Here is a 24,696-nt window from a genome sequence, read left to right on the forward strand (position 1 = left end):
TTATGGAAAATGTCTCTGCTTTAAGATACAAGGACTCTTCTTTGTGATATCAGACTCTCATTTATGATATTGGGGTTTCTGTTTGGGGGTATTGGTAGATGCTTTCCTTCCCCACTTCTGCACAGATGTATAATTTGTTAAAGCAGGGGTGGGGAACCTGTGGCCCTTCAGATTTTGGCAGACTACAGTTTGCATCACATATACTACTAACAATGCTGGTTGGGACAGATAGGAACTGGAGTCCAGGAACAAGTGGAAGACCATAGGTTTCCCATCAGCTGTAAAGCAACAGGTAGCTGTTTAGTACGGTTGTAGTGTAGCAGACACAACCTGATTCCAGCAGTCCTAAGGGCTTTCCTTCCTCTGGTACAAACAAGCTCATGTCATCTAGAATTATTTACAGACACAGCAAGCACACCTGCTCTCTGCTTGTCACAGATGGTGGTCTGGACTGCATGGGCAATTCTTGACAGGTCAGACAGTTTTGGTTAGATTGCCTTTGCATCTCTTCTGATTTCTGATTATAAGAGTTATACACATTGTCACTTACCTTTCCAGAATGTCAGGATATTGCAGAACATATTTTGCAATAATGAAGTATTAAATTGCATATGTTTAGTGGCCAACTTTGTTAGTTATCCAGATATGGTCAATGACGTGTGCACATTGTGGCCTCAATCTAACATTCCCTTAACATAGGGTAAATACTTGCATGTGGACATATTATTATTATTATTATTATTATTATTATTATTTTATATAGCACTGTAGATTTGCACAGTGCTGTACATAAAAACAATAAATATAAAAGAGTAAACCTGCCTATGGCGTACAATCTAAGAAATAATAGGATAATACATATAAAATACATAGCAATACAGGAAATGGTTCAATAAAATAGGCAACAAAAAAGAACATCAAATAGCAACTGACAATCATGCAATGTCTGGGAACGCTTCTCTGAACAGGAAGGTCTTCAACTCCGTTTTGAAGCTGGTTAAAGAAGTGATGGCTCTTGCTCGCGGGGGAAGAAGGTTCCAGGAGTGAGGGGCAGCAAGTGAAAAGGGGCGAATCCGAGATGGGGCAGAGGAAATCCTGGGCTGGGACAGCCGACCTTGACTACCAAAATGGAGGGCCCGAGTGGGAAGGTGAGGAGAAAGAAGGTCTAATAAATAAGGAGGGGCCAGCCCATGGAGGGCTTTAAATGTCGACAGCAGGAGCTTATACTGAATACAGAAAGGGAGGGGGAGCCAGTGAAGGGATGCCACCAAAGGAGAAATATGGTCAGAGCGGTGGGCGGATGTGATAATGCGTGCAGCTGAATGTTGGACAGAAATTAAAGGATGGAGGTGGGAGAGAGGAAACCCAGCCAGGAGCCAGTCGTGAGATCAATAGGGCATGGACCAGGATCTTGGCAGTAGAGGCGGAGAGATATGGTCGGATTTTGGCAATATTGTATAAAAAGAATCTACAAGCCTTGGCTGTGGTCTGGATCTGAGGGATACATGACAGAAAAGAATCAAAGATAAAACCAAGACTGCGGGCTTGTTGGACTGGTTGAATAGAAATGTCCACAGAGACAGAAAAGGAAAATTGAAGGGTGGACCTAGGAGGAAAGACAAGAAGCTCTGTCTTGGACATGTTGAGCTTCAAAGGCTGGTGCAGCACCACCATACAGAATTGTAATATTGTACATAACATGTCAATGATTGGGTGCCATTCTGCATGCACAATACACGATACACAACCGCAATACACAATTATAATGCAAAATATAAGATGCACAAGCACAGTACAAAGTATAGGTTGCAGAGTATGATGCACAACCACAATGCACAATTTGCAAAGACAAGGTACAGGTGAACATGTTGTCTGCACAACTCTGCTTTTGCTGCTATCATCAGAATACATCTGTTCTACAGTGGTGACTTTTTGGTCCCACATGCATAGTGTGACTTACACTGTGTATATCTTTAAGCAAATTCCAGCCTATAAATTATAAAATTTTATTGTGTTTTAAGATGTGTACAAAAGACTACTCTTGAATGAAACAGTGCAGCATACTTTCCAACTATGTTGGGTCCACTGGGGTCTGGTTCCAGGATCTCCTGTGGACAGCAAAATCTGTGGATGCTCAAGTCCCATTTAGGTTTCATTCCCACTGAGTTATTTGCCCTGGATGGAACTGGGCACGGATCCCCCCCTCCCAAATCCCTCTGGAAGCAAGTGCCCACTATCATTTACCTTAATTGGGGTTATTTACCCCTGAATGCCATTGCAGCTCTTTGTGGAGTGGTACCAGTTTAAAATGAAGGCTCCTTTGCTGTCAACCAAATTAACTTCTGCTTTCATCAAAGGTGATGTTTCCTACAGCCACTGGCCAAAAGAATGGGTGCTTTCCCCCTCATTTTTTTTTAAAAAAACTGGCAACAGAGTGTGCATATTCTGTTAAATTTAAAAACCTCCAGGTGTGTGTGTGTGTTGTCTGTAGCAAAAGCATTCACTCTTGTATCAATTTGCTAAACTGAAAGGGAAACATTTGTAACATTTGCATTGTAGCATTCACATTTTAAACAACAACAACAACAACAACAACAAAAATAAAGCCTCTTGCAAAGTGAGGCTATCGTTCCTGGAGCAAGAGGAAATGAAAGGCAAACGTGATACAAGCACACACACATTCTATCTATATGTATCACCCAAAAATCATTCACATAGTCTGACAAAAATAAAAAAATAAAAAGAGAGAGAGAAAGCTGCCTGGTGCGAGAGGGAGACTTGTTCCATTCTCTGCCCTTCCTCTGACCATGCCTCCCCTGAACTTTACCCTTCCTCCGGCTCCTTCTTCTTCATCCTCCTGCTCCGTTACCCCCCATTGCCCTTGGCACCCTTCCTCCGGCTCCATCCTCCTCCTCCTCCTCTGTCACCCCTATGAAGGGGAGGCATGTTCTGCCCTCTGCCCCCCTCTGACCGAAATCCCTCCCCTGAACTTGACACGATCATGATCGGGGACAAGTTCATTTTGACAGAACCATTTTTTCCCCAAAAGATACAGCTTTTACTCCGCTTTCAAAAGACCCACGCCAAGGGGCATTTGCCCCTCAATGAGTGTGAAAGCCTCATTTTTACTTGTGAAAGGATTGGGGTCAATATGAACTTCCTGTGGTTAATCTGGGTTCTGATCCATGGTAAAAGATAGTCTGAATGGCCCCTAAATACAATGGCATAGTGAAATGGTGGCTCTTATATATAATGGCAAAATCAAGCTTTGCTATTTGGAATTTATATATCTTTTGAAATATTTTCAAGCCGTGGATGCTTGAATCCATGGATAAAAAAAAAATCTGTAGCTACAGAGAGCTGATTATACCATGTAATACACCAAAGAAATTGAAAGTGCAGTTATCCAAAACCCTTCGTGCTTTGCCACATTTAAGTGGCAATACAGATGCTCCTGAATTCAATAGGAATCTCTCAATGACTTGACACGGTTCACTACATCCTTTGAGGAAGGCAATTGTAAAGTTTTGGACACTTATTCCCCACACCAGCATTTAAGTTGACATATAACACACAGATGCCTACACACCAACATGATGTATGCCTTTCTATACCATGCACTCATGGGGAAGCAATCTGTGCTTTCAAATCTTGTATAAAATGCCTTGGGCTGGACAACAGTCCCCATTCCTTGAACATACCAATGATCCACAAGTTACCTTTGCCCTTTCTGTGTACTGTATAAGCACGCCAACACAAGCCATAAGTTGCCCTCAGATACATGCACCAGGCACAGTTTTTTCCAACATTCTGATCAGGATGATGGGAGGACACACTGGTTTGGGAAAGCAAAGGAAAACTGAGTCAGGGTATAAGGAACTTTAATATACTGTTAATAAAAATGGGAGAGATGGGAGGAGTGAATGCTGTAGTAGATTATTTTAGGGAAGGGTTTTCTATCCCTAGAGAGCCAGTGTGGTGTAATGGGTTTGAGTGCTTGACTACGACTTTGGAGACCAGGGTTTGATTCCCCTCTTGGCCATGAAACCCTTGGGCAAGTCATGCTTTCAGCTTCAGGGTAAGGCAATGGCCCTCTGAACAAATCCTTTCAAGAAGTCCCCATAATAGGTTCACCTTAGGGTTAGCATAGGTTGGAAATGAAGTCACACAACAGCAACAACAGCAACAACAATTTGCATCCTTGCTCCTGGGTACAAAGACTGTGTATACAGTCAGTCCTCCATATCCACAGATTTTTTTATGCATAAATTCTAAAAAGGAAACCTTGATTTTGCCATTTTATATTAGGGCCACCATTTGACTATGCCCTTGTATTTAATGGGACTTGAGCATCCACGGATTTTGGTATCCTTGAGTTGTCCTGGAATCAAACCTCAGTGGATGCCAAGGGTTCACTGTACTTTGCAAAGTTGTCCCTGTGTAACGCATGCACACATACAAGCTTCCTTTTCACATGTGTACACATGTACAAAGAAAGATATATCTGTCCCTACTATTTAGGTAGGGTGAGGCAGCAGTCCTGAGGTGCCATTAAAAGGAAGAAAATGGTTAGTTATTTAATTGGAAACTACTCTGTTTTTAAGGCCAGGGTGGGCAAAAGGTGCTCAGCTAGCAAAATAACTTGGGTGACCTTGGGTATTATACACCTTGACTTGGCCAGATAGATTTTTGTTGTTTGTTGTTAATAGCCCTCTAGTCATGGTGACTCTGTTGATAAGACATTTCTCCAACCCCTTCTCTGCTTGGGTCTTGCAAATTCAGGATGGTGATAGTGTTTTTGTGGGTTTTTCAGGCTATGTGGCCATGTTCTGGAAGAGTTTATTTTTGACATTTGGCCAGCAGCTGTGGTTGGCGCCTTCAGAGAATTGCTGGCATGGAAGTGAGTGGGTTATATATACGATGTGACCCATGGCTGAGAGGTAGTTATTCCTTAGGCTGGTGACCTCCTTGATTGAGTCCAGCCACCTGGTGTATGGTCTTCCTCTCTTTCTGCTGCCATCCACCTTTCTAAGCATTATTTTTTTCCCTTATGAGTCCTGCCTTCTCATGAGGTGGCCAAAGTACGATGGCCTCAGCTTTGGACCTTATCACACGTGGGGGGGGGGTTTGCAGCTCAGATTCGCAGTCACTCCTGTTCTAGCAATGCAAAGCATGATGTTTTTTCACACCACATCCAGAGTCACTCCTGTCTAGTAATGTGAATAAAAGTTAAAACGTGATGCTTTACCACACCTGGTTGCCCATCTGTTGCCCTTCTGAATTGAGGGGGAAGTGAAGTCAGTTCTATTCCAAGCAAGTCATGTGATGCAGATTCAAGCAAAGGGGAATGAGTGTACATTGTATTACCACTGGAAGGTTTAACGATTCGAATCCACACCCTTGCACATGCTCAGTGGGGCTTTGTCATCCTTCCCTGCCCCCTCCTTAGCTGTCATCCTTCATTGAGGTGAAGAAGCAGTCAGGAGATGATGGGATGGATGGCAGGGGGTCACTGGGGCCAGTATTGGGATGCAGGAGAAGGCAGGGGATGATGGGATAGGTCTCTGGGGGTCACTGGAGCCAGGATCGGGATGCAGAGAAGACAGGGGATGATGGTATAGGTTGCTGGGGTCACTGGGGCAAGGATCAGGATGCAGGAGAAGGCAGGGGATGATGGGATGGGTGGCAGGGTGGCAGAGAGGACGAGCTGGCATGAAGGAGGAGGAGGGGAATGAAAGAGCAGGATGCAGGGGGCCAAAGGGGGTGACATCGGCATGGTTTTCCACACCAGACCAATTCGAAGTGAAATTGAAGTGAGCTTGAAAGCAAATTCTGTGAATTCACCTTTTTTCCAATTTCACTAAAACGAGGGATCACTTTGGAATCACTGCGGAAGCACCACGGAAGGAGCGCCCATAGAAAGGAATCTTGTCTGATAACACATTCACACTCTGACGTGAATCTGCATTGTTGGAAGCGCAGTCACGTCGGAACTGACCTGCAAAAGCTCTAAAAAATCTCAGTGTGATAAACCTCTTTGTTATCTATTCAGCCCTTTCCATAGGAGTTATTTCCTGCTTGCCTCAGGCAGCCAAGTGTGGTGGCTGCGCCTCAGCTGCCCTTTCCCATGGAAGGTCTCTCTAACTCAGGACCCCAAAGGAGACCCTTCTCTTATAGCCCCTGGCTCCCCCTGCCCTTCTCCATCCCTGGGAGGCCTCAAGGGAGTGTGGGGGTCCCCCAGGGTGACCAGAGGTCCTCCTTTTCCCATACACATCCTCCATTTCAGCTTTCTGTCCAGGAGGAATTCCAAAACGTCCTCCATTTGGAGCATGACTAAAAAGCAGCATAACTTTTACATTTCTGAGGACTTTATCACACGGGGGAAATTGGAAGGTTAGCAAAGGTTAATCCAGGGTCATCCAAGGGATTTCACATAATTTCACAAAAGAAAGGCAATCTTCCACAAATGGAAGGCAATCCAAACACAACTGCAAGACATCCCAGGAATAGCTGAATTTGGAAAAATATTGAATTTATAAATCCTTTCCCATTGCATTAGTTTGAAATGCATCTCCAGTTTGGCCATGGGATTACTGTCACCCATGGAATCCTGTCCTCCCTGCACATGTGCAAACATGCTAATTCGAAATGAAGAAGTCAATGGGTAATACTCTTGTGATGAGTTCATTCGCATTTGCACTGCTTTCTCTTTCGGATGAACGTTGTGTTCGTTTGTGCATGTGATAAGCTACAATGTAATTTCTTGCATTTTTGGATTGCACCCCCCTTCTTTTTTTTGGGATGGTGATTCCTCCCTGTGAAAAAAGTCCTGAGTGTTTTGAGCTTCTGTTTGGTCCTGTCCATCCATCCATCCGTGGTAATAGGAAATATGTGCATATATATCGATATCAGAATTCTGGCCAGTGTGTTCTGGTTATTTTTAAATGTTACTAGAGCTGAAAAACATTTTTACAGAGCAGAAGTCCTCACTGCAAAGGAGGACAAGGCACCAAGGAACGGAGGACACTCCAGAAAATTGTAGGGCATGACCAATTCAAAGCTGAAACACTCCTAGAAGTGTAAATCCATGCTTCTTAGTCCTGCTCTAAAGGGAAGGCATTTTGCAATTCCCCCTGGGCCGAAGGCTGAAATAAACGTAGGACATGTCCTAGAAAAGGAGGACCTCTGGTCACTCTGAGGGGGAAGGTCCCCAAATGCAACAGGGCTGGGTTGAGCTTTTTGGAATACATGCAGTCATACCCCTTTCTGCCTTCTCAACAGAGTAGGTGGGTCGGGGGGGGGGAGGTTGTGCAGCCCTCCAGACTGTGTTGGACTGCAAAACCCATGAGCTGTGGCTGGCATGGCCAGGTGTCCTCATTATAATGGAGGACGAGGCACCGTGAAATGGGGGACATTCCAGCAAAAATGTAAGACATGACATAAAGAAGAGCTAAGAACACTCCTATAAATGTAAAATCTATGCTTCTTAAGTCCTGCTCCAAAGGGAGGACACTTTGGAATCCCTTCTGGGCAGAAAGCTGAAATGGAGGACAGGGGCTGGAAAAAAGGAGGACATGTCTTGTTAGCCTGCCTGTTCCAAAGGGAGGACATTTTGAAATTCATCCTGGACAGACAGGAGAAATGCAGGACAGCGGCCGGAAAAGAGGAGGACGTGTCTGCTCCAAAGGAGGACATTTTGGAATCTCTCCTAGACAGAGGAAGAAATGGAGGACAGGCTCTGGAAAAAGGAGGACCTCTGGTCACCCTGCCTGCTCCAGATGGAGGGCATTTGGGAATCCCTCCTGGACAGAGGCTGAAAGGGAGGACAGGGGCTGGCAAAGGGGGGGGGGCAAAGGGAGGTGTCCTGGGGATGCACCCCTGTCTGTCCAGAGGTGCCACATCTGGCAGCCCACCACGTGACTCCTGTGGTCCCTGAAGTGCCTCAGAGGAGGAGGCAGCTGTCACCATAACAACCAGAGCCTAAAAGGGGGAGCCAAGGCGCCCCTTGTCCTCCCTTCGGCAGCATCCCTCCCAGGAGCAAGGAGTGTATCTTGTGTGTTGTGTGTTGTGGCAGGGGGTCTGAGGAGGGAGGATGCCTGGAGGGGAGGGCCGGGGCGAGGGCATCCTCCCTGGGAGCTCCATCCTTTGGCGCCTCCTCTTGGGGCAGGTGAGGAGGGTCAGGTGAGGCTGGCAGCAGAGGGAGGAGGAGGAGGAGGAGGACCAGCCAGGGAAGAAGAAGGAGAGCAAGAGCCCAGCCTGCCTTCTTCCCCCAGGGATGCGGAGCCTCCAGTGAAGGAGGCAGGCAGCAGGGCCAAGAGACAAAGGGGGCTGCTGCTGCTGCTGCTGCTGCTGCTGCTGGAGAGGCGAGGGAGGGCAGGGCCTGGGCCAGAGACCCCCAGCAGCCCTCGCCCTCCTCCTCCTCCTCCTCCTGCTCCTGCTCCTGCTCCCTTCAGCCGCAGCCTGCCTTGGGAGGAGGCCATGGGGAACAGCTTCTCCAGCATCCCAGCCCTGCCCCGGGCCAACTCCAGCCGCTTCCACAGGGGCCACCAGCAGCACCTCAAAGGTAAGAGGAGGAGCAGAAGACCCTCTGGGTGGGGGCTTAGGGCCCTTCTGGTTGGTCCCCTCAGTCATACAAGGACCCAAGGCTCACCTGAATGCCACCCTTCTCACCTCATCCCTTACACATTATGCTCTACAATGCTGCTTTGTAGTATTATTAGTAGTAGGAGTTGTTGTTGTGTGCCTTCAAGTCGTTTCTGACTTGCAGTGACCCTAAGACACCCCTCCACCTCCCTTGTAAAGTTTGGCCCTTCTGGTTATCCACTTCAGTCCTACAGGGACCCAAGGCTCACCTTCATGCTATCCCTCTCACCTCATCCTCTACATTATGCTCCATAGTAGTACTCTGCTTTTGTTGCTGCTGTTGTTGCTGTGTGCCTTCAAGTCATCTTCGACTTATGGCAACCCTAAGGCAATCCTATCATGGGGTTCTCATGGAAGACAAGATGACACCCCTCTGCCTCTCTTCTGGTTGTTGTCCTCAATCATACATGGACCCAAAGCTCACCTTCATGCCACCCTTCTCCCCTCACCCCCTTCATTATGCTCTATAATGCTACTTTGTTGTTGTTGTTGTGTGCCTGCAAGGCATTCCTGACTTATGGCAACCCTAAGGCAACCCTATCATGGGATTCTCATGGAAGACAAGATGACACTCCTTCTCCTCCCTTCAAAAATTTGGGCCCTCCTGGTTATGCACTTCAATCATACAGGGACCCAAGGTTCACCTTCATGCCATCCCTCTCACCTCACCCCCTACACATTATGCTCTATAATGGTACTTTGTTATTGTTGTTGTTGTTGTGTGCCTTCAAGTCATCTCTGACTTATGGCAACCCGAAGGCAACTCTATCTACAAGGACCCAAGGTTCACCTGAATGCCACCCCTCTCACCTCACCCCCTACATTATGCTCTGTAATGCTGCTTTGTTGCTGTTGTGTGTCTTCAAGTCACTCTTAAGGCAACCCTATCATGTGGTTTTAATGGAAAACAAAATGACACCCCACTGCTTCCCTTTTAAAGTTTGGGCTGTTTTGGTTATTCACCTCAATCACCTTCATGCCATCCCTCTCACCTCATCCTCTACATTGTGCTATATAATGGTGCTTTGTTGTTGTTGTTGTTGTTGTGTGCCTTCAAGTCATTTCCTAAGGCAACCCTATCATGGGATTTTTTTGGCACGATTTGTTCAGAAATGGTACTAGCTTAGCTGAAACCCACCTGGAAATATCCCTTTCACAGCCACAGTGGAGAAAGGTTGGGTTGTTGTTGTTTTTTAAGCACACAACTAGTTGCATTATTTCAGATCTCAAGGAAGGCCAACCTGACAACAGATAAAGAAATCCTTTTGTTCCTCTGAGAAAATAAATGTGGATTGTAGTTGTATGGACTTGGAAGGAAGCATCCTCCTTGGCTTTGTGGATTGTATTACCAAGGAAATGTAATGGGGATGGAAATGTCAGATAGTTTTATATCCTAAGTAATTTTCTTCATTGAAACCCATTAAGAAAGGTTTAAAGAAAAAAAGGAGGAAGAGGAAGACAGAGAAGGATGTGTTTAAGATGATAGGCAATATGAATAGCTCCCAGCATTTTAGTTCTGAATGAATGTGTTGCTGCAGCTGCTGTTGTCTTGGTTACCTCAGAAATGTCAGCTTTTGGAGTGGGAGGAACCATTTTAGGGAATGACACATCTTATGTGTGTCAGTGGTATACTGGTCTTGGTGGTTCTGAGCTTCTCTTTCTTATGGTTTAGAAATCTTCCATTCTGGGCTGTTCACATATCTAGTTCCAATGAATTTGCTTGTAAGTCGAAAGGGATGACGACTGAAGCACCTGTTCTCACTTTAGCCTGCTGTACTCTTTAAGCGTCTCAGAATAGAATTTGCCGCCTGATCCATAAAGTACTTAAGCTACAGTGTACTTGTTCCGTGAAATGAATAGTACTATGGTATTAAAGTGACTGAAATCCAAGCATCCTTGCTCAACCAATCTTCAGACCATACCTGCAATATCTTACTTTGGACAGCATTGTATAGTATCATTACATACTGCATTCCATGCTAAAAGATGCTTGTTGTTAAAGATGTCTAAAGAAATGCAGTGTTCCAGTAGCCACAGTTCTGTTTCTTTTTCAGATCTTTTCCAGCTGTGTTGTTTCATTCTAGCATGCCATAAAAATTGTATTACTGTTTAACAAACAAAACCCAGAAGGATAAGAGGGATTTCTGATTGTTATGGAGAATACTTCATTGGGGAATATTTCAAAAATATTACCTTTTTTATATTTATACAGAAACTTGATTTTCTTCTCATCGGCATCCTCAGGATTATTAGCGACACCTTTTTTGGGTTATAGTTCTGCAGATGATGACCAAGGAGGCATACATTCCCAGCACGGACTGAGTCAGACAGAAATTCAGGGCTGACAATTGCTGTGTTTAAAATTAGACATGGAAGGAGGGGACGGCTGAACCCCACTGAGAGACCCATCATTCCCTATCAGTGCAAATGTGAAAGCACAGACGATGTTGCAGTAGTTGGTATTCAATTGTAAACTGCCAGAAAAGATTTATCTTAAGAAGAAGCCTGTCAGCTGGAAATTTTACTGGAGCAAACTGAAGCAGAATTTACAATCCGTAGGCAGAATGGGCACATCTTTGTAATTTGTTATTGTTAGCTTAAACTGAGATATCGAAGAAGCAGTTAGAGTCACCTGATTTCACTTGCTTTTGTATGGCATGCTGGGTTTTTGGATACATAACCGCACCAGATTTGGTGCGGGTTCACTTGCTGTGCTGTCACTCTTGCTGGCAAAACAAACAAAATGGTTCTCCTGTAGTTTAAATGCTGTAGTGATTGAAAGGAAGAGTTAACTATGCTTGCCCTTTGTTGCATTAAAAAAAAACCAAAATAAAAACCGCCCTGCCAAGTAACTGCCAGGGACAATATGTGCTTTTCTAAGTTTTTTTTTTTAAGAAGAAGATTGCCTCAGGTCCTACATTTACATGTAGAATAAACAAGCTTGATTGGATTTGACAGGTTCCTGTAAAATGCTTTGGAGGCACAGCAGCAAAAACTATGAATGTCATACTGCTTTGTTACATTTTGGGACGTATATTTTAATTGAATGTGTCTCTCTCTTTAGCCTTTTTCCCTAACAGTCTTTCAGGACAAGAAGGATGAAGAAGTGCTTATAACTTTGGCAACTTCTGGATCTCTTTATCCTTAAAAGGGCTTGCTTGATTCTTTCTGCAATTGACCTTGCTATAGCTGGGGAGCAGTCATCAAGGCTGGATTGTTGCTGTAGTTGTAATTATTATTATGAGTATTATTGTTAGTATTATTGTGAACGTTCCACGCCTGTAAAATCTGTATGTCAATGATGGGTCCTCCAGATGTTTTCATCCCGCATCTTGCTGTCTTGAGTTTTGAGGAGTTGTAGTATAATGATATGTGGCTTGTCACCCATTTTCTGTATGTAGTGCCCAGAAAAATTAAACCCTATCATACTTACAACATGCCAGATGAAAAGGTGGCACCACCAATCCCAATGTAATCCCTTTTCACTACTTTCTCTTCCTATACAACTTGCAAAGCTTAAAACAAGTTGAGCTACAGTTGCAGCCTGGCCCATGAGTTCTGTAATAGTCAAATCCTCTGAAGGTTTGTCATTTGGCAACTGGACAATGTTCAGGAAATGTTGAAACCTCACTTGCTTATCCTTTGCATGGTGCAGAGCCAATTGCACCCATAGCCAATTCCAGATTCTTGTAAATTAAGGTTTGTTTTCCCCGCTCAAGAACAGTCAAGATGAAGATGTAACAGATTCTTGGCCTGGGGCCTGAGGAACGTTGGTAGGTTTGAGGTTAGGGTGTTTGCTTATGCATTACCACTAAGCTCTAGCCAAAGGAAGAAATAGCAAAGAAACCACTAGTGCTAGCAAGGAAGACTCTCAAAATCAATAGGCCTGAATTTGTCATATAGTATTACCTGGCTTTTGCAGAGGCTTACTGGTTAGGCTTACTTATGTTGGGGCGACAGGGAGAACTTTATCTTGCGTGAAAGACTACTTTTGCTACTGCCTCACCTGAACTTGCACCAAATCTCTTGGATTCAAGTCTACTTCCTCAGTTGCATTTGGTGGAGTGGTAAGCCAAGGACAGACTTATATATGCCCTTGGTGTGTGAGAATGTCAAATTGACTTCAAAATCCTTTGTGTATGGAAATAAAGTGGCAAGCCCAGTTTTAATGAGTTTGGCAATGGAACTAGCCTATGGTAAAGAGAACAGATGAAGTCAAATTGACATTCTCACACACCTAGAGCATATATGTGTGTCCCTGGTTTACCACTCCACCAGATGCATCTGAGGAAGTAGGCTTAAGTCTACAAAAGCTTATGCTGCCAACTTCTTTCTTTAGTTAGTGAGGTTTATCACACAGAGATTTTTAGAGCTTTTGCAGGTCAGTTCCGACGTGACTGCGCTTCCAACAATGCGGATTCACGTCAGAGTGTGAATGTGTTATCAGATGAGATTCCTTTCTATGGGCGCTCCTTCCATGGTGCTTCCACAGTGATTACAAAGTGACCCCTCATTTTGATGAATTCAGAAAAAAAGGGAATTCACAGAGTTCACATTCAAGCTCACTCCAATTTCACTTCGAATTGGTCTGGTGTGGAAAACCACTCGATGTCACCCCCCCTTGGCCCCCTGTGCAAATTCCCCCTCAATCCGTCCCCTTTTCCCCTCGGCCAATCAGCACCCGCATGCAAATTCCCCCTCAATCCGTCCCCTTTTCCCCTCGGCCAATCAGCACCCGCATGCAAATTCCCCCTCAATCCGTCCCCTTTTCCCCTCGGCCAATCAGCACCCGCATGCAAATTCCCCCTCAATCCATCCCCTTTGCCCCTCGGCCAATCAGCACCCGCATGCAAATTCCCCCTCAATCCGTCCCCTTTGCCCTTCAGCCAATCAGCACCCGCATGCAAATTCCCCCTCAATCCATCCCCATTGCCCTTCAGCCAATCAGCACCCGCATGCAAATTCCCCCTCAATCCGTCCCTATTGCCCTTCAGCCAATCAGCACGCGCATGCAAATTCCCCCTCAATCCGTCCTCATTGCCCTTCAGCCAATCAGCACCCGCATGCAAATTCCCCCTCAATCCGTCCCCTTTACCCCTCGGCCAATCAGCACCGGCATGCAAATTCCCCCTCAATCCGTCCCCTTTACCCCTCGGCCAATCAGCACCCGCATGCAAATTCCCCCTCAATCCGTCGCCTTTTCCCCTCGGCCAATCAGCACCCGCATGCAAATTCCCCCTCAATCCGTCCCCTTTTCCCCTCGGCCAATCAGCACCCGCATGCAAATTCCCCCTCAATCCGTCCCCTTTGCCCTTCAGCCAATCAGCACCCGCATGCAAATTCCCCCTCAATCCGTCCCCTTTACCCCTCGGCCAATCAGCACCGGCATGCAAATTCCCCCTCAATCCGTCCCCTTTACCCCTCGGCCAATCAGCACCCGCATGCAAATTCCCCCTCAATCCGTCCCCTTTTCCCCTCGGCCAATCAGCACCCGCATGCAAATTCCCCCTCAATCCGTCCCCTTTGCCCTTCAGCCAATCAGCACCCGCATGCAAATTCCCCCTCAATCCGTCCCCTTTGCCCTTCAGCCAATCAGCACCCGCATGCAAATTCCCCCTCAATCCGTCCCCATTGCCCTTCAGCCAATCAGCACCCGCATGCAAATTCCCCCTCAATCCGTCCCCTTTGCCCTTCAGCCAATCCGCACCCGCATGCAAATTCCCCCTCAATCCGTCCCCTTTGCCCTTCAGCCAATCAGCAGCTGCATGCAAATCCCCCCTCAATCCGTCCCCTTTGCCCTTCAGCCAATCAGAACCCGCATGCAAATTCCCTCTCACTCCGTCCCCTTTGCCCCTCAGCCAATCTGAACCCACATGCAAATTCCCCCTCAATCCGTCCCCTTTGCCCTCCAGCCAATCAGCACCCGCATGCAAATTCCCCCTCAATCCGTCCCCTTTGCCCTTCAGCCAATCAGCACCCGCATGCAAATTCCCCCTCAATCCGTCCCCATTGCCCTTCAGCCAATCAGCACCCGCATGCAAATTCCCCCTCAATCCGTCCCCTTTGCCCTTCAGCCAATCAGCACCCGCATGCAAATTCCCCCACAATCCGTCCCCATTGCCCTTCAGCCAATCAGCACCCGCATGCAAATTCCCCCTCAATCCGTCCCCTTTTCCCCTCGGCCAATCAGCACCCGCATGCAAATTCCCCCTCAATCCGTCCCCTTTGCCCTTCGGCCAATCAGCACCCGCATGCAAATTCCCCCTCAATCCCTCCCCTTTGCCCTTCAGCCAATCAGCACCCGCATGCAAATTCCCCCTCAATCCGTCCCCTTTGCCCTTCAGCCAATCAGCACCCGCATGCAAATTCCCCCACAATCCGTCCCCATTGCCCTTCAGCCAATCAGCACGTGCATGCAAATTCCCCCTCAATCCGTCCTCATTGCCCTTCAGCCAATCAGCACCCGCATGCAAATTCCCCCTCAATCCGTCCCCTTTGCACCTCGGCCAATCAGCACCGGCATGCAAATTCCCCCTCAATCCGTCCCCTTTACCCCTCGGCCAATCGGCACCCGCATGCAAATTCCCCCTCAATCCGTCCCCTTTGCCCTTCGGCCAATCGGCACCCGCATGCAAATTCCCCCTCAATCCCTCCCCTTTGCCCTTCGGCCAATCGGCACCCGCATGCAAATTCCCCCTCAATCCCTCCCCTTTGCCCTTCGGCCAATCGGCACCCGCATGCAAATTCCCCCTCAATCCCTCCCCTTTGCCCTTCGGCCAATCGGCACCCGCATGCAAATTCCCCCTCAATCCGTCCCCTTTGCCCTTCGGCCAATCGGCACCCGCATGCAAATTCCCCCTCAATCCGTCCCCTTTGCCCTTCGGCCAATCGGCACCCGCATGCAAATTCCCCCTCAATCCCTCCCCTTTGCCCTTCAGCCAATCAGCACCCGCATGCAAATTCCCCCTCAATCCGTCCCCATTGCCCTTCAGCCAATCAGCACCCGCATGCAAATTCCCCCTCAATCCGTCCCCTTTGCCCTTCAGCCAATCCGCACCCGCATGCAAATTCCCCCTCAATCCGTCCCCTTTGCCCTTCAGCCAATCAGCAGCTGCATGCAAATCCCCCCTCAATCCGTCCCCTTTGCCCTTCAGCCAATCAGAACCCGCATGCAAATTCCCTCTCACTCCGTCCCCTTTGCCCCTCAGCCAATCTGAACCCACATGCAAATTCCCCCTCAATCCGTCCCCTTTGCCCTCCAGCCAATCAGCACCCGCATGCAAATTCCCCCTCAATCCGTCCCCTTTGCCCTTCAGCCAATCAGCACCCGCATGCAAATTCCCCCTCAATCCGTCCCCATTGCCCTTCAGCCAATCAGCACCCGCATGCAAATTCCCCCTCAATCCGTCCCCTTTGCCCTTCAGCCAATCAGCACCCGCATGCAAATTCCCCCACAATCCGTCCCCATTGCCCTTCAGCCAATCAGCACCCGCATGCAAATTCCCCCTCAATCCGTCCCCTTTTCCCCTCGGCCAATCAGCACCCGCATGCAAATTCCCCCTCAATCCGTCCCCTTTGCCCTTCGGCCAATCAGCACCCGCATGCAAATTCCCCCTCAATCCCTCCCCTTTGCCCTTCAGCCAATCAGCACCCGCATGCAAATTCCCCCTCAATCCGTCCCCTTTGCCCTTCAGCCAATCAGCACCCGCATGCAAATTCCCCCACAATCCGTCCCCATTGCCCTTCAGCCAATCAGCACGTGCATGCAAATTCCCCCTCAATCCGTCCTCATTGCCCTTCAGCCAATCAGCACCCGCATGCAAATTCCCCCTCAATCCGTCCCCTTTGCACCTCGGCCAATCAGCACCGGCATGCAAATTCCCCCTCAATCCGTCCCCTTTACCCCTCGGCCAATCAGCACCCGCATGCAAATTCCCCCTCAATCCGTCCCCTTTGCCCTTCGGCCAATCAGCACCCGCATGCAAATTCCCCCTCAATCCCTCCCCTTTGCCCTTCGGCCAATCGGCACCCGCATGCAAATTCCCCCTCAATCCCTCCCCTTTGCCCTTCGGCCAATCGGCACCCGCATGCAAATTCCCCCTCAATCCCTCCCCTTTGCCCTTCGGCCAATCGGCACCCGCATGCAAATTCCCCCTCAATCCGTCCCCTTTGCCCTTCGGCCAATCGGCACCCGCATGCAAATTCCCCCTCAATCCGTCCCCTTTGCCCTTCGGCCAATCGGCACCCGCATGCAAATTCCCCCTCAATCCCTCCCCTTTGCCCTTCAGCCAATCAGCACCCGCATGCAAATTCCCCCTCAATCCGTCCCCATTGCCCTTCAGCCAATCAGCACCCGCATGCAAATTCCCCCTCAATCCGTCCCCTTTGCCCTTCAGCCAATCCGCACCCGCATGCAAATTCCCCCTCAATCCGTCCCCTTTGCCCTTCAGCCAATCAGCAGCTGCATGCAAATCCCCCCTCAATCCGTCCCCTTTGCCCTTCAGCCAATCAGAACCCGCATGCAAATTCCCTCTCACTCCGTCCCCTTTGCCCCTCAGCCAATCTGAACCCACATGCAAATTCCCCCTCAATCCGTCCCTATTGCCCTTCAGCCAATCAGCACCCGCATGCAAATTCCCCCACAATCCGTCCCCTTTGCCCTTCAGCCAATCAGCACGTGCATGCAAATTCCCCCTCAATCCGTCCTCATTGCCCTTCAGCCAATCAGCACCCGCATGCAAATTCCCCCTCAATCCGTCCCCTTTGCACCTCGGCCAATCAGCACCGGCATGCAAATTCCCCCTCAATCCGTCCCCTTTACCCCTCGGCCAATCAGCACCCGCATGCAAATTCCCCCTCAATCCGTCCCCTTTGCCCTTCGGCCAATCAGCACCCGCATGCAAATTCCCCCTCAATCCCTCCCCTTTGCCCTTCGGCCAATCGGCACCCGCATGCAAATTCCCCCTCAATCCCTCCCCTTTGCCCTTCGGCCAATCGGCACCCGCATGCAAATTCCCCCTCAATCCCTCCCCTTTGCCCTTCGGCCAATCGGCACCCGCATGCAAATTCCCCCTCAATCCGTCCCCTTTGCCCTTCGGCCAATCGGCACCCGCATGCAAATTCCCCCTCAATCCGTCCCCTTTGCCCTTCGGCCAATCGGCACCCGCATGCAAATTCCCCCTCAATCCCTCCCCTTTGCCCTTCAGCCAATCAGCACCCGCATGCAAATTCCCCCTCAATCCGTCCCCATTGCCCTTCAGCCAATCAGCACCCGCATGCAAATTCCCCCTCAATCCGTCCCCTTTGCCCTTCAGCCAATCCGCACCCGCATGCAAATTCCCCCTCAATCCGTCCCCTTTGCCCTTCGGCCAATCAGCAGCTGCATGCAAATCCCCCCTCAATCCGTCCCCTTTGCCCTTCAGCCAATCAGAACCCGCATGCAAATTCCCTCTCACTCCGTCCCCTTTGCCCCTCTGCCAATCTGAACCCACATGCAAATTCCCCCTCAATCCGTCCCTATTGCCCTTCAGCCAATCAGCACGCGCATGCAAATTCCCCCTCAATCCGTCCCCTTTGCCCTTCAGCCAATCAGCACCCGCATGCAAATTCCCCCTCAATCCGTCCCCATTGCCCTTCAGCCAATCAGCACCCGCATGCAAATTCCCCCTCAATCCGTCCCCTTTGCCCTTCAGCCAATCAGCACCCGCATGCAAATTCCCCCACAATCCGTCCCCATTGCCCTTCAGCCAATCAGCACCCGCATGCAAATTCCCTCTCACTCCGTCCCCTTTGCCCCTCTGCCAATCTGAACCCACATGCAAATTCCCCCTCAATCCGTCCCTATTGCCCTTCAGCCAATCAGCACGCGCATGCAAATTCCCCCTCAATCCGTCCCCTTTGCCCTTCAGCCAATCAGCACCCGCATGCAAATTCCCCCTCAATCCGTCCCCATTGCCCTTCAGCCAATCAGCACCCGCATGCAAATTCCCCCTCAATCCGTCCCCTTTGCCCTTCAGCCAATCAGCACCCGCATGCAAATTCCCCCACAATCCGTCCCCATTGCCCTTCAGCCAATCAGCACCCGCATGCAAATTCCCCCTCAATCCGTCCCCTTTTCCCCTCGGCCAATCAGCACCTGCATGCAAATTCCCCCTCAATCCGTCCCCTTTGCCCTTCGGCCAATCAGCACCCGCATGCAAATTCCCCCTCAATCCCTCCCCTTTGCCCTTCAGCCAATCAGCACCCGCATGCAAATTCCCCCTCAATCCGTCCCCTTTGCCCTTCAGCCAATCAGCACCCGCATGCAAATTCCCCCACAATCCGTCCCCATTGCCCTTCAGCCAATCAGCACGTGCATGCAAATTCCCCCTCAATCCGTCCTCATTGCCCTTCAGCCAATCAGCACCCGCATGCAAATTCCCCCTCAATCCGTCCCCTTTGCACCTCGGCCAATCAGCACCGGCATGCAAATTCCCCCTCAATCCGTCCCCTTTACCCCTCGGCCAATCAGCACCCGCATGCAAATTCCCCCTCAATCCGTCCCCTTTGCCCTTCGGCCAATCAGCACCCGCATGCAAATTCCCCCTCAATCCCTCCCCTTTGCCCTTCGGCCAATCGGCACCCGCATGCAAATTCCCCCTCAATCCCTCCCCTTTGCCCTTCGGCCAATCGGCACCCGCATGCAAATTCCCCCTCAATCCGTCCCCTTTGCCCTTCGGCCAATCGGCACCCGCATGCAAATTCCCCCTCAATCCCTCCCCTTTGCCCTTCGGCCAATCGGCACCCGCATGCAAATTCCCCCTCAATCCGTCCCCTTTGCCCTTCGGCCAATCGGCACCCGCATGCAAATTCCCCCTCAATCCGTCCCCTTTGCCCTTCGGCCAATCGGCACCCGCATGCAAATTCCCCCTCAATCCCTCCCCTTTGCCCCTCGGCCAATCGGCACCAGCATGCAAATTCCCCCTCAATCCGTCCGCATTGCCCTTCAGCCAATCAGCACCCGCATGCAAATTCCCCCTCAATCCGTCCCCTTTACCCCTCGGCCAATCAGCACCAGCATGCAAATTCCCCCTCAATCCGTCCCCTTTACCCCTCGGCCAATCAGCACCCGCATGCAAATTCCCCCTCAATCTGTCCCCCTTTTCCCTCGGCCAATCAGCACCCGCATGCAAATTCCCCCTCAATCCGTCCCCTTTGCCCTTCGGCCAATCAGCACCCGCATGCAAATTCCCCCTCAATCCGTCCCCTTTGCCCTGCAGCCAATCAGCACCCGCATGCAAATTCCCCCTCAATCCGTCCCCATTGCCCTTCAGCCAATCAGCACCCGCATGCAAATTCCCCCTCAATCCGTCCCCTTTTCCCCTCGGCCAATCAGCACCAGCATGCAAATTCCCCCTCAATCCGTCCCCTGTTCCCCTTGGCCAATCAGCACCCGCATGCAAATTTCCATGTGGGTGCTGATTGGCTGAGGGGCAAAGGGGCTGGAGGGAGGAGGAATTTGCATGTGGATTCTGATTGGCTGAAGGACAAAGGGGACGGATTGAGGGGGAATTTGCATGCGGCTGCTGATTGGCTGAAGGGCAAAGGGGACGGATTGTTTTAACCTTAATTCACATGGCTAGACAGGAGTGACTCTGGATCTGGTGTAAAAAAACATCACACTTTGCATTGCTAGAACAGGAGTGACTGCGGATGTGAGCTGCAAACCCCCCACATGTGATAAGGTCCAGTGTCAAAGGTGCTACAAGATCTCTCTACATACTGATTCTACACTAACATGATTATATCTTTGAATTCAAATCTCTTGGGGTAGTTCTCTACACTGTTCCACTCAAAGTTTGGAAAAGTTCCTATTTTGATAAAACTACCAGAATTTCCCAGCTACCATGGGGGATTCTGAGACTTGTAGATTAACAAGTAACTTTTTGAGGCTCTGGAGGCATTACATATTTAACATGAAATTTGAGCCTATATGGACAATTGCTATCTAGACACATCTCAACCTGATGTGCAGTTGAAATTGCATGGTAGGTTAATACAGGTTGATGATCAAGATACCCTGACATGAGGTATTTTACCACAGTACAGACTGACCTGCTATATGGGCTGTGCTTGAGAAATACACTCACCAGCTTGTCATTATGCTCTGGTGGGATATCCCCACCACAACTTTCTCTCAGGTTAGGAAAATGGCAGGGGAACCTTCCCAGTCTTGTTCTGTGTTTTAAAGGGAGGGCCTCTGCTTTTCACCAAGCTTTGGTGAAGGGCAGAGGATCTTATCAAGATGTGGGGACTCTCTGTGATTTGGGGAGACAGGGGCAAGGTTGGCTACTCTTTAAGAATTAGAGCTTGTCCCTGTGGTTGTGATGGATTTAAAAAATGTTTAGAATATCTCCCAAGCTCAGCATTATATCACAGTTGAAGCCTCACATCACCTTCTTCAGAAAGAGCATGAGGATTCAAAAGTACAAATTTGTGCAGGCTGGCAAAATGTCCTATGAATCATTTTCCTGACTTTTGCAGCTGAAGATCTGGTTGTCAGGAAAATCTTAGGGACCTACATGATTACCTTGATGCTGAGCATGGAGAAATAAGAGAGCTAATGAAACACGCATAGAGGTAATGGAATATACATAAAGAAATAGTTAAATAAATTGCATATTTTGTGTGTTGAAGAAAACACTTTCTTCAGGAGGGTACCACTGAAAGGTTGGTGGGAGATTATATCCTGTGAGGAACTGAAAACATGGAAATTCCATGCTGTCAGGGCTAAGTACCCCAGCAGGAGCTGCTGATACTGATGCCTGCCCAGGATTCCCTATTCTGAGCCGGTAGGTCCATGGACTATTGCTTTATTTTCCATGATACCCTGGCACAGTGCTACATCAGAAGCATGATGGGTGATTGAGGGGTTATTCAGATGGTGCAAATAAGATATACTTCCATTGTGAGAATAACAAACGCAGATTGTGTGAATGAGGTTATTCACAGTGTTCCGTTAAAAAGGATGACATCTGAATAACCCCTAAGATGGCAGCTCTCACCTGGCACTAACTGGGGTATTTCTCTTTTACTTAACTTCTGCAGTTGCTGCTGCTATCTTATGAGCATTTTTGGGCATGGTTTAGGGCTCTTTCAAATATGGAATTCAGTTCTGTCATCTTTCTTTAAGAAAACCTTTCTTTTCCCCAGCACCGGTGAGCTAATATCCTAGAAGGCTGAATATATCTACCCAGACCTGAATCACCTCAGGCATGACTGTGAGACAGGCTGAATTATAAGAACCAGCTTCTGCTTGTCTACACAATCATGTACCATATTCCAAAAATGAAAATAAATGCTAGAGTGAAACAGACATTAGCCTACCTAGGGTAAACTGTCTATTTTGCCCTGCTCTGCCTGCACTCTAATACAAGTAGTAGCTTTTATTTATGTAATGGAATCATCTCAAAAGGACAGGAGAAGCAGAGGAAGAGACACAGGGTGGAAATATTTGAACTAGAATATATATATATATATATATATATATATATATATATATATATATATATATGTTCTTTTTGAGATCAAGATAATATGTATAAGAGGTTAACACTTTCAAATTTAGCATAATTATTTGTTATATATTTTTTGGCAGGGGTAGAAATTAATACTCAGGAAAGTGGTTAATACTTTTCGTAAAGTAGTGGGTAGGACAAAATAATTAGTTTGTTCATTTGTATAAGGTGTGGCACCTATATTGCATATCAAATCATTATGATTTGTTGTCTAAATATAGAATTTGGTATAGAGGCTCTCTCTTTGATGAAGTGTAAACATTTTCAAACATTCAAAAAAACTGGATACAGAATGGCTGAATGATATAACCTTTTGGCTGGAGTGAGAGTCTTTTGTGCCCAGCTATCTTTGGCAAGTAAAAAATAATTATAAAGACTTTTTGGGAAAATGTTGAATTGGTTCTTCTGGGTGTGTCTTTAATGGTTTAGTGAAAATAGTACAGTTTTAACATGAGATTTTAAAATTTCATAGTTACATAATGATGAAAAAAGTGAAGGAAAATTATGGGACATATGTCTTTATTATATGTAGTGAAGTCAGAGCAGGTAGGAGAGAGAAGAGTTGGGAATTCTGCCCGACTTCTGAAATACAAACAGCTACTACAAGACAAAGAAAAGGAAGTTTGGGAGGTAGCCCTACAATATAGACTTGGTCTTGAATAGATCTTTGATGCTCATTAGTGGTCATTAGCTTTGCAACAGACCTGACCATAATGGAAATGAAAATGACTAGAATTGGTTTGTTGATATGGATCACTGCCAATGGCTACATTTTTAGACTTACTTTTGAGATGAAACTAGGTGGACTTTCAGAAAGAGCATCTGTACTTCAGAATTTTACTTCTATGCTGCTTATACAGTAAGAGAGGTTCATCCTGAAGCCAAGCATTTATACCAGCCTTCTGTAACCTGCTGCTATACATATGTGTTGCCTACAAATCCCAATTTTGAGTAGAGAAAGTTGGAGCTATAATCTGACACAATTGGTGACCACCCAGTTGAAGAAAACTGTACCTCTTAGCCCAGAGTTCTCTCACTGATTCTTGTGGCCTGTGGCTTCCTTACAGAATTGTTGAAAGGATTAAGAGGCTGGACAGCAACTTCCTGGAGATGCTTTAGTGCAAATGTTTTAGCCTTCTGATCCCTTTTACATCTACATGCAGATGTCAGTTCCCCACACTCAACATAGTGTATGAATAAATATATTTTGTTTGTTTAGTGTGTGTATTTTCATCCAGACATTCATGTATATTCATATTTTAACATTTTATAAGGTAATAGCTCTCCTTCTCTATTGGGTAGAGGCTCCAAGTGCTCTTCTTGCTTTTGTCTTCCCCTTCAGATCAGAAAAAAATTGGGAAGAGGTGGAGGTGGGTTCACAGCATCCACTTGGAGCTGTGGAGCAATTCTTGTGCCCCCCTGGGGGTCCCCACTCGACAGTCTGAGAACCACTGCTCTAGTGCAGAGCAGAGAACCGCTTCTCGGGGGGGGGGGACCCTTCCATGTGTATGATTTTCTGATTGTGTGTGTATGTGCCTTTAAGTCACTTGTCGACTTATGGTGACCTCATGAATTTCATAGAGTTTTTTTAGGCAAGGATTACTTTGAGGTAATTTTGCTAGTTACATCCTACAGCACCTTGTATTTATTGATGGTGTCCCATCCATGTACCAACCAGGGCTGACCCTGCTTAGTATTTGAGTTTAGATTGCACCTTCACACTTTTTCTCACAGAGAGTTTGCTTCCGTCTTTGATACCTTTCTCCTCCTCCTCGAGAATAAGTATAACCCTAAATTTAGGAACAGTAGAATGACAATCGACAAGGAAGTGTGCAGGGAGTTCATATTTTCTTCATAGTCTTCCTTTGGGATTTGGAAGAACTGCACAGATTATTAGTAATAGATTATATGTTCAGGAAAGAAGGGAAAGAATGTATAGCATGTGAAGACAGAGTGGTTGTGAAGAGACACTGAGGCAGCTGTTCATGTAATCATGTGATTTGCAAGTCATCAACACAAAGAGAAGGCAGCCCCCTTCAATTTACAGGTACTGCAAGCATGTATAAAGGTTATTTTGGTTTTGAAAGAGATTGTCTTTCTTTAATATGAATTAAATTAATATTTAGAATTTACAAGTGGAAGAAGTCTCCCAACTCTTGCTTTATATTTGTTTGATCATACATACAATTGTGCTCAGTAGCTTAAGATAACCTTTAAAAATGGTTGCTTATCAGAACTGAAAGTATAGGTTAAGTATTCTTTATCCAAAATGCTTGGGACTAGAAAAGTTTTAGATTTTGGATTTTTTCAGATTTTGGAATATTTCTTGGAGATGGGACCTAACTCTAAACATTTTTAATGGCATTATTATTGTCATTCTATTTTATTGATGTGTTTTGTATGTATTTTTATTGGTTTGTAATCCTGCCTCGATCCACCTGGGAGAGGCAGGAAAATATAAATAAAAGTTATTATTATTGTTATTATTATTAAAGAT

At 47.4% G+C, this 24,696-nt stretch overlaps 1 protein-coding gene across 3 annotated transcripts in view; it reads left to right on the forward strand.

Annotated features, from left to right (window-relative positions):
* Nucleotides 1-8,421: 8,421 nt before the first annotated feature.
* The window catches only part of LOC149318478 (E3 ubiquitin-protein ligase NEURL1-like), a 184,839-nt gene continuing 168,564 nt past the window's right edge, over nt 8,422-24,696 (forward strand). For 2 of the 3 annotated variants that reach the window (XM_089509800.1, XM_089509802.1), the window contains exon 1: nt 8,424-8,563. In XM_089509800.1, coding sequence (XP_089365926.1) covers nt 8,479-8,563 — 85 coding nt within the window. In that variant the 5' untranslated portion in view covers nt 8,424-8,478. Of the gene's footprint in view, nt 8,564-24,696 lie in introns of all 3 variants that reach the window. The other variant, XM_089509803.1, reaches the window with a different exon arrangement.

Source organism: Sceloporus occidentalis, unplaced genomic scaffold, assembly GCF_023333645.1.
Source record: "Sceloporus occidentalis isolate IW3139 unplaced genomic scaffold, rSceOcc1.0.p SCAF_2, whole genome shotgun sequence".
Lineage (NCBI taxonomy): Eukaryota > Metazoa > Chordata > Lepidosauria > Squamata > Phrynosomatidae > Sceloporus > Sceloporus occidentalis.